The sequence below is a fragment of the Sitophilus oryzae genome, unplaced genomic scaffold (genome assembly GCF_002938485.1).
Source record: "Sitophilus oryzae breed Bouriz unplaced genomic scaffold, Soryzae_2.0 scaffold_1297_pilon_pilon, whole genome shotgun sequence".
Classification (NCBI taxonomy): Eukaryota; Metazoa; Arthropoda; class Insecta; order Coleoptera; family Curculionidae; genus Sitophilus; species Sitophilus oryzae.
The window spans coordinates 2,727,723-2,743,224 of NW_022145945.1; the positions used below are offsets into that span (position 1 = coordinate 2,727,723).

A 15,502-nucleotide genomic window follows, 5' to 3' on the forward strand; every position below is an offset into this window, starting at 1 on the left:
ACTATCTCTTTGAGATAAAAAATGTGTAAAATTGACAAGAACATCTTGAAAATCACCAATTGAACATTTTAAAAGTTGAAATTTGGATTATAAATTAACGAAAGTCTGTATATTCGATCTGTCTAAACCAACTGATTGGATATTACACAGTGAGACCAAAAAAAATATTTATTTCCGTTTGTTATAAAATTGTATATACCGGGTGCGTCTCAAAAGTGGCTCACCCCTATAACTTTTTTATTTTTAAAGTTAAAGAAACGAGATTTGGTATGTTAGTATATGACATAAATTAGGATTGATTGACGTATTCAATTGTTTTCTGTCACTTCCTGTTTCACCGGAAATGACTACAACTTTTGATTTTTAAATGGCACCCTCGGTACTTTTTTACTTTATTCGATAGAGAATAACACTCTGAATAGAATGACAATCATATTTCATCATATCAGACTTTTGACATTTTCGCATATGGTTTATTTGAAATTATAACTTGCGGTTCGTAACGAAAATTTCACTCGAAATACCAATTGTGTGGTACCAAATTATTCGTAAAAAATGCTTTTTCCAAATATGCTAATGAGCCACCCTCGTTCCGTTTGAAAAAATTGAAATATGATTAAAAATACGATTTGAGTATTTTCTAATTGGCCAGGACAATACACTAAAAACATTAGACAATCAAATCTATTTTTCCAAGGCTCCTTGATTAAAAATTAGTATTTTTAACATAACCATGGCACTCTAGATTGATTTTAAAATGTAATTTTATCTTAAGCGAGAATGTCAAAAGTTGACATATAATATGTCATTCTATTCAGAATGTCATTTTCTATCGAATAAAATAAAAAAATACCGAGGTTGCCATTTAAAAATCAAAAGTTGTAGTCATTTCCGGTGAAACAGGAACTGACCAAAAACAATTGAATACGCGAATCAATCCTAATTTATGTCATATGCTAACATACCAAATCTCGTTTTTTTTATCTGAAGAAATAAAAAAAATTATAGGGGTGAGCCACTTTCGAGACGCACCCGGTATATATATTGTATATAGTATATATCACCCTGTATAGAAAATGCCTGAGTCTAAATGGAAACAAAAATATAGAGATCATATGAATACAACTGTCAAGTCGATTGACTTCAATCATTCCAAATTAAGGTTGATTCTCACTACTATACCTTCCGTTTCCATTCCATATCCGTTCCGTATTTTTTATTGTATTGACGCTATACGTAAGCTTCCGTATCAGTTCCATACTCTTTATTGTACAATAAAATTTATATCATTACGAAAGTTTTATTTTAAAAATTTGTATCTTTTGAACAAGGTAATAGATTTAATTAAGAGGTGAAAGAATAAATAAATATCAGCAAAATGTAAGAACTTGACAACGCTGTTTCCGATACGTTTCAGTCCGTCCGCCAAAAAATGTATGGAACGGAAGGGAAACGGAACGTATAGTGTGCATTGTCCTATTCATTTACATGATATAATATTTTATGTAAATGGAAGGGAAACGGAAGGAAGCTGATATGGAAGGTATAGTGAGAATCAACCTTTATGCTGTCAATCATTCATCTGTATCACATGATCCATAAAAAAACTCTCACTTCATTTCAGCTACGAAGTTAACCGGGTCTTAAGTTACAACTTAAGATCTTCTATAAACATTTTTTGGTTCATTTGTTGGTATCTGTAATTTAATTATTGGTTGTACATTTAACTTAGATGGGGAATGAGATCTTGCAAAATATACGCGGCTAGACAAGGGGTGAAAAATTTCAGACTATGTATGACCTCTGCCCTTCTTTATTCCCACAGACCAGACATATTGTTGTTCGGCCCTTGCTGCTCCGCTGGACCCTTTTCTTAACGGCGACCTCACAGTGTCGGGTATCTGGGCCGGGAAATTAATTTTTGTACTATTTTTACAGTTTACTATATTTTACAACTTACATAGTGTCAGTTGTTCATAGGCGTCAAGGTGCAAAACCCGCCTTATCATTTTTTTTAAATCGGCTAATGGCATGTATTAATAGTAGACCCTGAAATCTACATAAACATAGTCCCAAATTGCGGCAAATGTCGCCTATTGATGTATAAAATTCACTACGAATTTACGAATTACGTTACTACAGCAAAATCGGTCTTATCCAGTTATATTTGCTTTTTATTGTCATTATTGTTGCAAATCCCGCATTTTTTTATAGGCTTTTTTCACAAGTATATATTACTACTGATGTCTTATCCATTTCAAATCCTTGGGTCAACTTTCGTTTAGCTGAAATCAGTTATTAGAAAAAAAATTGTCTTTAAAAAGCTACTGTGAACCACGGAAAACACAAATTTTCCTGCGGAAATACGTAATTTCCAAATTTCGCACTTAGAATAACTGATATAAAAAAAATACATTTTGCGTTTTATTTTTAATATTTTTCTGAACATATAAACACAAAAATTTTCCTGCGGAAATAAACTGTTTTCATTTTCTAAGGAAATTTATTAGACTTTGGAATAGCTGAAATCAGTTATATAAAAATAAATATATTTTTGCCTTTTAGAAGCATTCACGAATTGAGGAAATTAAAAATTTTCCTGCGGAAATAAACTGTATCCATTTTCTGAGGAAATTTAATAGACTTTAGTATAGCTGAAATTAGTTACATAAAAAATAAATATATTTTTGCCTTTTAGAAGCGTTTACAAACTCAGGAAAATAAAAAATTTCCTGCGGAACGGCTTGATTTTCATTTTCCATTTGTTCCTTATATTATCGGGTCTTGTAAAGTATAAGTACCCACGAATTTAGCATTTTTTTTTGGCAGAAAGTTCTATGCTTATAGAACAGTTTAAAAGAAAAAAATCCTTGGATGAAGCACTTTTGAACCAAAAAAAAATCATTTAAAAGTGTCTAAAATGCTAACCAATCTAATAATAAATCTAATAATATTTTTACAAAATCACAGTTAATTATTAAAATATAAAAACCACAGCTTAACACCCTCCACAAAGAAAAGGTAACCAAAGCAACCCAAATCTTAACCAATCTAATAATATTTTTGTAAAATCGCAGTTAATTATTAAAATATAAAAACCACACCTTAACACCCTCCACAAAGAAAAGCTAACCAAAGCAACCCAAATGCTAACCAATCTAATATTTTTGCAAAATCACAGTTAATTATTAAAATATAAAAGAAAACTTGCAGGAAAAGGTGCCCGGTGGCGTAGACGTACAGGCTCTCGTCTACCAATTTCAAGGTAGTGGGTTCGAATCCCACACCCGGCATTTCATCAGCCGACTATTTTTATTAAAATAAAAATAGTTTGGGTACCTAGGAGTCGACTCAACCTTAAATGAGTACTTGAGATTCACAATCCTGAGGTAATAATAGGCGGTTGAAGCGTAATGCTAGCCACATTACCTTCCTTGTATACCGAACGGCTCTAGTATGGCAAGCTGTACCTTGCTACTCCCAAGGCGTTAAACGCTATATACGGGAGCTATTATTATTATTAAAAGAAAACTGCATGATCCAATGATTTTTTGTTTTGAATCAGCCCTATTAACGTAAAGCTTTAATAAAAAAACAAGAATAAGTGCAACATTCCGAGGTACTTATAGTTTACAAGAACCTATATTATCTATTCTACCAGAATTGTTATTCCTCCAAGATATTTTACCCCACTGAGCACCCCTATTCGCTCCCGGGTCCCGTAAGCTTCTAAACTGAAAAATCTATGAAAAACAAAGTGCACAAAATGACATTGACACCATTCTTTGCGCGTAAAGGCTCGTATAAAACAAATATAAGGTCATTTTTCATGTAGCTGATTTCGGCTATTCTAAAGTCAAAGCATTTTTTTATGTAAAATAAAAATAAAAAATTTCCGCAGGCACTTTTTTGGTGTTTTTATGTTTAGAAAAATGTCTAAACACACCCCGAAGACTAGTTTTGATGTAACAGATTTCGGCTATACTAAAGTCCGAAAAATGAAAATGACGCATTTCCGCAGGAAAATTTTTGTATATTTATACTCCTTTACGCCTTCTAGGCCGCATATATAAAGTCATTTTTTATATAACAGATTTGAGCTAAACGAAAGTTGAGCCAAATCCTACCTTACCTAATTTTAATAAAATAGCATATTATCTAGTTAAATCAGGTTAAGATGCAAATATCTTGTAGCAAAACCAAAAATAACTATAAGCTAATCTTGAATCCGCCTTACTTGACAGTATGTATAGACAGGGCTTGAGACATTTAATAATTAAATACCCAGAATGACAAATATTTCCCATACGAACCTATGTTTATATTTGTAGTTTTCTTAAATCAACAAAGACTAGTCAAGCTAGATTTTAATGCATTAAATGATCGCAGATAAGGTTTTGACTCATTTTTAGAAAATCAGCATATCGGCTAGTATACAAACATTTTAAGCAGTTCCCGGTTTCAAAATTTAAATATTTATGCAGTTTCCAAGAAACTTACAAAACAAATGGGAGTTTTTATTGAATAACAAACCAATATCAAAAATAAAAATGAGTTTGACATATCTGACAGCTGACATAGCATTAAATTAAATAATATCTTATGATAAGTACATGTACACATGAAAGCTGTCATTTGAATAAAAAATACTACAAAATAGCGCTTGTGATAAATGGTCTAAACCAATATTTGTTACCAATACACGTAGTACTTATTTATTTATTTAAGTTGCAAAGATATCTCATACTGCAAGTAAGTAATTAGCTTTTTGTATATCCCCATATTTTTTTGGTGATATAGTAACATTTGAAAAAGTACCTAGTTTTAAAGACTGGAACTTATCAAACTCATTTTTGTTTTTTCCCGTCGCCGAATATGTTCATGGTTGGCGACAGTGAATTTAAAAATCGCGCCTTCGATTACGTATCTAATAGTTTAATTGGTATCAAATATATGTTTTTGAGGATTTTATTATTAATACAAATTTCATTATTATTTTGATAATAAACAACCAGTGGGAATCAAATATAACAACATAATACCTCAGTTTGGAATGGAATACCCTATAATATTTTCTTCAAAGACAATGTACGCCACTGGAGGCCGCTGTTCACTGCCAATTCTTTTTATCCTATTATTCTATTACGTTCTATTCCTTAACCACTGTATAGGTTTCCCATTCCGCTACATAAATATACCGGCCGTAATAAAATTTGTCACAGATAGGGTTAAGGCCATACGGCATGGTAATTAGATCTGTGGTGGTCGAAGCAGTCTCGTGTATTTTTTAGGTGGTTCTATGGATTCTATCTGTCATTGCGACAGATAATGATCGAATCGCATGCCCGTAGTGGACATTCCCATGGAATTTAAGGACAATTAGGCGTTTAATTGCGGTATGTGGTGTGGCGTTTGGTGGAATCTGTCTTATCAATTTGTCATCGATAGTTTTTTTCACATGGTTAGAGAAAATTACAGAAAAATACATCACGAAACATCAAAACTTTTTATTTAATTTTTTTTCAGAATCACAATATAAACCGCTCTAAAAAACAGTTTTTTGGTTTAGATCAATCACTTGCCAACTAGATGAAAGAGAATGGTGACGTCATTACCGCATTTCTTAAATTACTGCATATTATTCTTTTTAGTAATTGTCATTTTTATTTTGATTTAGAGTTTATAATTTTATTGACGGACATCGATCAATGTCAAAATTATAATTTGATTGTTGCTGTAAAACAAAATTCAATTTTTATTATTATTATTTATTATTATTTAATTTTACTTAGGGTGTATTCCGCTGCTTACCTTGGTTCTAGTTTTATGTTCCGTTTCTATCGGTTTCCTGAAAGTTTTCTTATTACGGAATACGGTTCCTTAAAATTCGGTTATAACTGTCATCAAACTAGTCAGCGGGGAAGGCAGAAGTTTTGTTTGTCAATCAATATCATTTAAGTGAGAGAAATCAAGCAAATATTGGAAGTTCGAGTGAAATTCTCATTGAATTTCTAAAATTTGTTATAATATTTTGTATTTACATCCAAAAGCAATGAAGGTAGGCAGTGAAGGTAAATAAATTTCATTAACTAAACAGAATTACTTTTTAGGACCATTTAAACATATCATGCAGTCATTGTTTCTTAAAGTCTTTTTCTTTTTTTCTGTCTTAATTTTAAAAAAAATATGAAAAACAAGACTACAAGTAATCGTGAATGTTTTGTAAGCTATAAAAATATAAATATTGATTAGATTTGTTTATTTGTTATTGATCTGTTTTAATATTGGACGGGCAAATCTTCACTTTAGCTGTCTAACTAGTTTAACAGTTTATTAATAAAGTACTTTTCAATATTAAACTCCATTGAAAAGAAGAAGCAAATGTAAAAGCGGAGAATAGGTACATTAAAAATGCATAAAAGATATATTTTATAATAAAGGTATTGAAATTTAGAAAACGTCAACATTTGACACTTCCAGTATTTTACCAAACCGTTCCGTATCAAACCGATGTTTTTCCATATTCGTATAAATAAAATATACTCAGTGTTCCCTATTTAACCCTGTGTACCTGTGTGCTGTTTCCGTGCCGCAAGAAGAAGACAACATAACTCAGCTCCATATTAATGCTGCATAAGTCTATTTCACCCGGATATCGATTGGACTTCGATTGCGCCAAACTCCGATTGATTGTTGTTTTAGTTCTGTTTGGATTACTTTTTATTTGTGCGCGTAAAAGGGTGATTTTGTTTAGTTTATTGTTTCCAACTATTTTTTGACATTTTCCAATACCATGATAAGGTGTTATAAATAATAAAAATATAAATAAAATTGAAGGTTAGGTGAAATGTCAGTCAACCACTTCCCTTTAAAAACACGGATCAATGTCAACTTCTTCAGGTAAGACATGCGCAGTTAAATGAGTATCCGGGTGAAATAGACTTATACAGAATTCCATATTTCTCTTTCACTGTTTGGGCTTCACTTTTTAGAGATTAGGCTGAGTATATTTAGTTATATGTATATGTGTTTTTCAGGAACTGCTCTTTACCGTAGTTTACCGGTCTGGTTGGCCTGGTTTTACAACGGAATACAGCCTTATTCTACTAATATTTTTGACGAATATTTGAACGATACTCTTCAATGAATTTCACATTTTTGAAACTTCCTGTATACTAGACAATGGACTAAAATTCTGAATAATCTATTATTACCTCTTTGTTAAGATTTCTCTGTATTGCCACTTATTATAATCTCTTATAAAGTTCTACATTTAACCTGGTATAATCACAGGTAATAATACATAATATTATATCGAACATCTAGACCAGATAAATGTGTTTTTTACAGAATCGTGTCCCAGTCATTTTAAACTTGTTTTTGGCGAAATATACTTGAAAAAAAGATCAAAAACAATTTATCCGACATATTCGTAATATATACGGCTTTTTTCAAACACCGGTTTTTTCTTACATATAAGCTTCTCATGACTTCATCTTCCCAGATTTATCTCTTATGTCGTTGGATTTCTGAATGGCCCAGCTAAAATTGAAGCCTCTCATTAACCTTTACACGAGAAATGGATGGCTTCTGAGAAGTAAAGCGGTATTATACAGGGTGGCGTAAAAAACATAACATCAAACGTCAAATCGTTTTCTGTAGCTCGTATAGATCAAAACGTACCAAAACCGCTTTTTAAAATAGTTAAATTACTGATCTATTAAATAAAAGGAATAAGGAAGTTGTTAAATATTATTTTTATTTAATTTTTTTTTGAAAAATTTGATTTTTTGAGAGTTCATTGGGTTTTTGATTTGTATTAATTCTAGTTTATTCTATAATTCGTTTTAGAATGTAGAATGTTTAGGAGGGGAGTTAATCACCGCGACCTTACAGATCTATTGTGTGTTCCCCTTTCTTGAGTTATAACGAGTTATCATCATACAGTCTCAGGGCTTTAACAAAAGCCAGTATCCGAGACGGCTCCACAGAGGCCAGCTCTCCATCCTCGACATCAGCCGTACCAAAGTTCATGGCACGAATGGTCGTCGTCTCGGCGCACTCAGTGATAAGGTGTTCTGATGTTTCCCCATTTTCCCCACAGAATCTGCATTGGCCATTGTTTCTCAGCTTCAGCCTACTGAGGTGTTCGTTAAAGAGACAGTGTCCTGTTAGAAACCCCGTGATAATCCGAAAATTGTTTTTATTTAAATCAAGGAAAATCTTTGATTTTTCTCGGTCGTAAGTTCTGAGGAACTTTTTTGAGTGTCTTAGACCGTTGGAGGACACCCATTTCAGGTTACGGATGGGGTCTTCCAGATTCTGGAAAACAGAACGGTTCTGGTCCAGTTAGTGGAGTGTTCGCTCCTTTTCTAACTAGATCATTTGCTTTTTCATTGCCTTCTATCCCTTGGTGAGCAGGCACCACAAGAGTAGTAGGACTTTATTTTCTTTGCCTAATTTGGTGAGCTTCTCTAGGCATTCTTTGACCAACTTAGAATTGATGGTTACTGAGTTGATCACGTTTAGTGCTGCTTGACTATCGGATAGGATGGCAATTTCCTGTTTTCGATATTCCTATCTAAGATAAATTGTTTGCATCTTTCGATAGCGTAAATTTCTGCCTGGGGTAGATGCCCATTGGTTCGAAGTATTTTTAGTTTTTGGCCCAAATGACCTATCCTTGTCCCTGCTTTGGTTTTGGAAGCATCATAATTCGTTTTAGGCAACGTTTATATGTAATTTTCGCATTTATTATTACTACATATTTGTCAAGATTATGCATGGTATGTAACTTATATGCTTGTCTAGCAGGGTATCTGTGTTTTTCTTATTAAATAGTTATAAATTATGTACACTGTACACTAATTTAGTTATTTTGAGAAAAAAAATGAATTTTAGGTAAATATATTTTATATTCCACTCTGTATAAACAAATTTAAACAAAGTATAACGCTTTTAGAAACCTTGATGTTTTGCAAAGATCGCCATTCTGGTTAAAGATAACTAATTTTTCTTCTCAGTCGCATGTTTTTTTAACTTATTATGACTGAGACTATGATGTGACTGTGATACCGACAGATACCTTTCAAGTCTTTCTTTGAAACCCCAGTAATAAATTCCATTTTATTGAGTCTGGTTTATACATAAAATAGATATTAAAAAACATACTTATTAAAAATTATACCAATAGTGACTTCATTTTAATAGCCTAGTGAAAGCTTATTAATTTATTAATATGATGTAGTTAAAAATTGTTATTTTTATTTCTAACATTCTTGTTATCTAGGGTATTTTTTTTATAAATAGTAAAAGTAATTATACAGCATGTCCCCGGATTGTCTTTACAAGAGGAAAAACTTTTTTATTGACATTGTGGGAAAAATGCAATCTTCATAAAAATTTTTGCTTGTTCTAAAATGGTTAATCCCGTTATACTTTTCCAAATTTCCATACCGTTTTAGAGAAAACCGTTTAAAAAAACGTGAAAATATAGTAAGTTGAATTTTCTTTTAAGAAGTCCTAAAATCAAAACTCGTTTCTATGGTAATATAATTTCGTGGAAAATATTTCTACTGAATGTATGCAGGGGTGGGGGTAGTTTTCACCCTGCCCGTACTTTTTCTTGATTTTTGTGAAAGTCAAACGTTAAAGCACTTGGCAGCACATAGGCACCCCAAATCTCATTTAAATCGGAATAACGGTTCTTAAAAAATGTGTTTATTTTTTTAAAGTTCATGCCCTCTATCGGACAAACGAAACACTTTTGTATAGAGGTAAATTGTGTACAATGTACTTATTTTGATTCCAGAAATACGTAGTAGTTCTATGTCCACGGAATATTGGGACAACCTGTATAAATGTCATTTTTAGGGTTTCGTACTCAAAGGGTAAAAACGGGAACCCTATTACTAAGACTTCGCTGTCCGTCCGTCCGTCCGTCTGTCTGTCACAAAGGTCTATCTTATGAACCGTTATAGCTGGACAGTTGAAATTTTTATAGATAATGTATCTATGTTGCCGCTATAAGAACAAATACTAAAAACAGAATTAAATAAATGTTTATAAATAAAAAAGTACTTTCACAAAACATTATATTTTAAGTAAGAATTTTACATAGAATCTTTCAAGTCCTCGGTGGCCGCGTGGTTAAAGCGTTAGGACTTTACTCTGCCATGACGTTGGAGCCGTAGTAAGGCAGGTTCGAATCCTATTCAAGGCGACTTTTTTTAATCATGTTTTTTTTTAATTTTAACATATTTTTACATATTTATTTTTACTTTTTACATCGTTATTATTGATTAATACAATTTTTAGTAATGTGTTTCTTCATTTTTTTGTAAATTACTTATACGCGCATTCAAAATTTCAGCTAAATCGGAAAAACAGTTTATAATAATATAGTGTCTAATGTTGTATAGATAATGAATGGTACGGAACCCTTCGTGCGCGAGTCCGACTCGCACTTGACCAATTTTTACTCATACTCAGACTATATTTATTTATTTTCTTTTCAGAATTGGGAACAATTAGTACTGTCCAAGCTACAGTACAACCTGTCGGCCGTAACGGGATTCGATTACATCGACCAAGTGATCGAGAGGTGCTCCTGGAGTGGCGAGAGTCACCTGTTGCGCCGCCATGCCCATACTCTGATCTCCATTTGCTCAACCGGTAAGTGGTGACATTTCGAATTCTTCTCCGACTTCTGACGCGCGCATTTAACGCACTTACGTAACACAAACCTAGTAGAGTCATTTAAATACCGCCGTTTGCTCTATGGTACTTCAGTTGACGGTCTGTGTAGTGTACCTAATTGAATTGGCATCTGTTTAAATCTTGTTGCCGCATTTATGATTTAATGAATGCATTTATTTTGTCTTTAATTTTTTTTAAAGACACATCAAGCAGTTTAAGCAGTGATTACTCAATGGTCATATTTTATGAAACACCCTGTATAAATTTATAAAAGATCTTAAAATATGTAAAACAACAAAATAAAATATACGTGTTTAAGAGTTTTTCCGAAAAACTCACCGGTTTTTAAATAAAAAATATTTTAATATTTGAGGGATAGTTTCACCCCCTTAGAATTCGGGTTTCGAAAAATCCCTTCTTATCGAACCTCTACACCCTAAAGTCAATCTGTTTTCCAAAAATCAGCTTTTTACGTCAAGCGCTTTAAGCAGGATCGTGATTAATCAATGACCAGATTTTTCGAAACATCCTGTATACATTTTTAAAAAATCTTAAAATATGTAAACAAACAAAATAAAATATACGTGTTTAGGCGTTTTTTCGGAAACGTGACCGTTTTTTAAATAAAAAATTGTAATATTTGAGGGGTGGTTTCACCCTCTTAGAACTGGAATTTCGAAAAATCCCTTCTTATCGAACCTCTACACCCTAGAATCACCCTGTATGCCAAAATTCATCTTCTTACGTTGAGTGGTTTGAGCAGGATCGTGATTAATCAGTATGTCAGTCACTTAAAGATTTTATATATTAGTAGTATAGATATCATATAAGTATAAGTAATTAAAATAATTATATTATATGATCTTATATCTTTACTTTTTACAGTAAAGTTTGTCTCTGTTATTTAACTGGAATTGTAATGATGAGTTGAGGGATGATTTGTTTTATATCTTTTTTTGACTTTTTGTGATGGATTATTGTAAGTTTAGGCTTTCTAAAATAGGACTGAAATGTGAAATCTGTCTTCATTTTGTTCTGAAATATCTATTTGTTCGGCAAAATATTTCACACGGGTTTAACTATATCAGATCATATTTCTGCAGGTACCTATATGCATTTGAAGGGATTTATTTTATTTTTGTATCCGTACGTTTTCCCTTTAGTGCAATAGAATAAATGAATGAGTCATTGTGGAACAATTAACTTCACTCTGTTGTTCAGAATCACCCATAAGGAATATAATTTTTCGAGATAACGAAAAACCAAACATTTATTAGAACTCACTTTAACTTGAATGGCCTGAAAACCTTTTCATATTCTTATATGTATGTCTCGAAATATGACACCAAAAAGTGTTTTATTTTGATTGCATATACCTTGGGGATTTCTATTAAATGGAATCTACTTAGAGAACCACTTGTAACGAGGCAAACATATGTTGTTTCTTCTTGTTTTTTTTTCTTTACTTTGACTAGTCTTTATCTGCATATTTAGATAAAAAATGGCGCCTTTTAATGCAGTTAAATATTTGATGAACATTTATATTCCGAGATTGAATTTGTCAACAGAAATTTAAATAATACTCAGAATAGTTTTTTGTTTGCTAAATTAATATGCCAAAATGCATTATTTGGTTTTGCTATTTTGTATGATATTTGTATACTGTATTAACACGTACTGTGTGATAACGATTGTAATATTGCTTGTAGTATTTCTGATCAAATTTAATTTTTTGTAATATAAAAATTTGTTAAAAAAGGGAAACCAAATCTATACTAATATATAAAATCCTTAAGTGACTGACATACTGATTAATCACGATCCTGCTCAAACTACTCAACGTAAGAAGCTCAATTTTGGCAAACAGGTTGATTCTAGGGTGTAGAGGTTCGATAAGAAGGGATTTTTCGAAATTCCAGTTCCACGAGGGTGAAACCACCCCTGAAATATTACAATATTTTTTATTTAAAAAACGGTCAAGTTTCCGAAAAAACGCTTAAACACGTATATTTTACTTTGTTTTTTTACATATTTTAAGATTTTTTAAAAATGTATATAGGGGGTTTCGAAAAATCTGGTCATTGATTAATCACGATCCTACTTAAAGCGCTTGACGTAAAAAGCTGATTTTTGAAAAACAGATTGACCTTAGAGTGTAGAGGTTCGATAAGAAGGGAATTTTCAAAACTCGTAATTCTAAGGGGGTGAAACTATCCCTCAATTATTAAAATATTTTTTATTTAAAAACCGGTGAGTTTTTCGGAAAAACTCTTAAACACGCATATTTTATTTTGTTGTTTTACATATTTTAAGATTTTTTATAAATTTATACAGGGTGTTTCATAAAATATGACCATTGAGTAATCACGATTCTGCTTAAACTGCTTGACGTTTAAAGCTGATTTTTGGCAAACGGATTGACTGGGGGTGTAGAGGTTCGATAAGGAGGGGTTTCTCGAATCTCACATTCCAAGAGGGTTTTCCAAACGCCCCTCAAATATTACAATATTTGTTATTTAAGAAACGGTTAGTCTTTCGGGAAAACTCTTGGACAAGCATAATTTATTTGGTTTTTTTACATATTTTGAAATTTTTTAAAAAACTATACAGGGAGTTCCAAAAATTTGGGTAACCAATGTAATATCTTAACCACGATTCTGCTTAAACTGCTTGACGTAAAAAGCTTATTTTTGGCAAACGGATTTTTCGAAAGTCAAATTCCAACGAGATGAAACTACCCCTCAAATATTACCAAGTTATATAATAATATCGCCATATTGTTTTTTCTCATGCTGACATAAATGTGAGAAAATTTTATCCAGTTTGTATGTTAATGGCAATTTTTGCTTTGCTTTATCATCACCATTACAAATGATTAATTCGACGCGAACGAAGTCGCTTGTACACGCTGGTATTCAATAATATACGGGATGTCACTTATGAATTCACGGGATGAATTATCGCGATGCACTCACTTTTTTTAGCCACCCTGTAGAAATTAAAATATATTCCTGAAATCTATCCGAATACATGCTTTAGGTCTGCACTTAAACAAAATACTTGAGTTTAACTTTGAAAGATCTAAAAACGAATTGCGAAAGTTTTTTTTTTAAATTCACCCCCGAGAAGGGGTAAAATAAATACATAAAATTATCTTTTCGAAATTTCGGAGAAACGGTAAGAACTAGAAAAAAAAGTTGAAATAAAAGTTGTGGAGCGTCAAATTTTACATAGAAACGATCTCTAACCTTTTTTTGCTCAGATGAAAATTAACCGAGATAGGGTAGTCAGAAGCTAGGGGATGGTAGTAGAAATTAAAAAAAAATATAAGTCGCTGAAAAATTCATATATTTAACATTTTTATCCAATTTGTTTGGAAAATTATAAATTTCAATTATGATTTTTTTAACTTCACCCCAAGAAGGGGTGAAAAATATAAATAAAGTGTTTTTTTCTAAATTTCAGAGAAACGGTAAAGGACTTGTTGTTTGAAAAAATGTTTCAATAGAAGTTGTCTCCTAGCTTCTAGCAACCCTATCTCGCTTAATTTTGATTTGAGCAAAAAAGTACAGAAACCATTTTTATGTAAAATTGAACGCTCTACAACTTTTATTGAACTTTTCTTTCTAGTTCTTACCGTTTCCCCGAAATTTCGAAAAAATTATTTTATTTATTTATTTCACCCTTATTGAGGGTGAATTTAAAAAAAAATCTTTCACAATTCGTTTTTAAATCAAAGTAACTTACAGTGGCGGATACAGAGGGGGACTATGGAACCAAGGCCTCCCCTAAAATCTATTAATTCGGTTAAATATTAGACTTTTGGGTTAAAAATTGCCGTCTAAAAAGCATATTCTACATTACTTTTTATTTGCCCCCCCCTAAAATAAATTCCTGTATCGGCCTCTGGTAATTTTATCAAAAATTCAATTTTTTACCAAATATTCGTATTTGAAGGCCTATTTTCTTGGACTATATTGGTCCGGGTAATATGGAAAATACTTTAATCGTAATGTAAACAAAAATATAGAGAGATGAACCTTTTTTCAATTCATAACCAAACTTTCTTTTCTGACACATATTGTTATATTCTCTTTGAGAAAAAATTCAACCGAAAAATCAATACAAAAAATTATAGCAGTTGATTTTGGAAAGTCACTAATTACTCTTTTATGGCTTTTTTCGGATGGGTGAGGGCGGTAAAGCACCGAATTTACTCACCACCCGTATTATGGGGGTGGTTAGGCGTAACGCCGGAATTTGGGGTGAAAGGTGCCACTCTCGATTGTTCTAATGTTATTTTTCGAGCTGAGGGGGTGAATTAGATGATTGATTGGTTTCGACGATGGGAATCATTGGAAATTTAGACAAATATTTAGTTTTCCACAAATTATAATGAAACAATAGTGCCACTGATCAAGTACGCATCATATGGATTTATTTTTTTATGAATTGTTTATCTATTTTGGCAGGGATTTACCGGTTTTTTCGGTACTGACTAATTTTTATTCAATGGTGCTGCAGTACATCAATCAGAAAGCAAAGGATGTTTTTTCAAAGTAAAATGGATAAAAAAATTGAGATTTTTAATTAAAATAATATCAAATTATTAAGTAATCAGTAAAATAAAACACTAAATCAGCACAATACACCAAAACACTTTTACTTTTACACTGGACGCGCGTTTCGCTAACCATGTTAGCATCATAAGCAGATGATTATAAACTAAAGTACAATCTGCAAGTTGAGCGTTTATATACTCGCTCAGTGGGCACCGAGTGGGCGTGGCAAAATCTAGCCAACC

At 32.0% G+C, this 15,502-nt stretch overlaps 1 protein-coding gene and 1 long non-coding RNA gene across 2 annotated transcripts in view; both read left to right on the forward strand.

Annotated features, from left to right (window-relative positions):
- LOC115874553 (G1/S-specific cyclin-D2-like) overlaps positions 1 to 15,502 on the forward strand; it is a 69,637-nt gene that overhangs the window by 22,476 nt on the left and 31,659 nt on the right. The window contains exon 3 of the mRNA XM_030889735.1: positions 10,518 to 10,674. Within this exon, the coding sequence (XP_030745595.1) occupies positions 10,518 to 10,674 (157 nt within the window). The remainder of the gene's footprint in view (positions 1 to 10,517; positions 10,675 to 15,502) is intronic.
- On the forward strand, positions 140 to 6,655 carry LOC115874554. Its single transcript, XR_004048853.1, has 3 exons — positions 140 to 149; positions 2,848 to 2,851; positions 6,603 to 6,655. It is a non-coding gene; the product is annotated as an uncharacterized LOC115874554 (long non-coding RNA).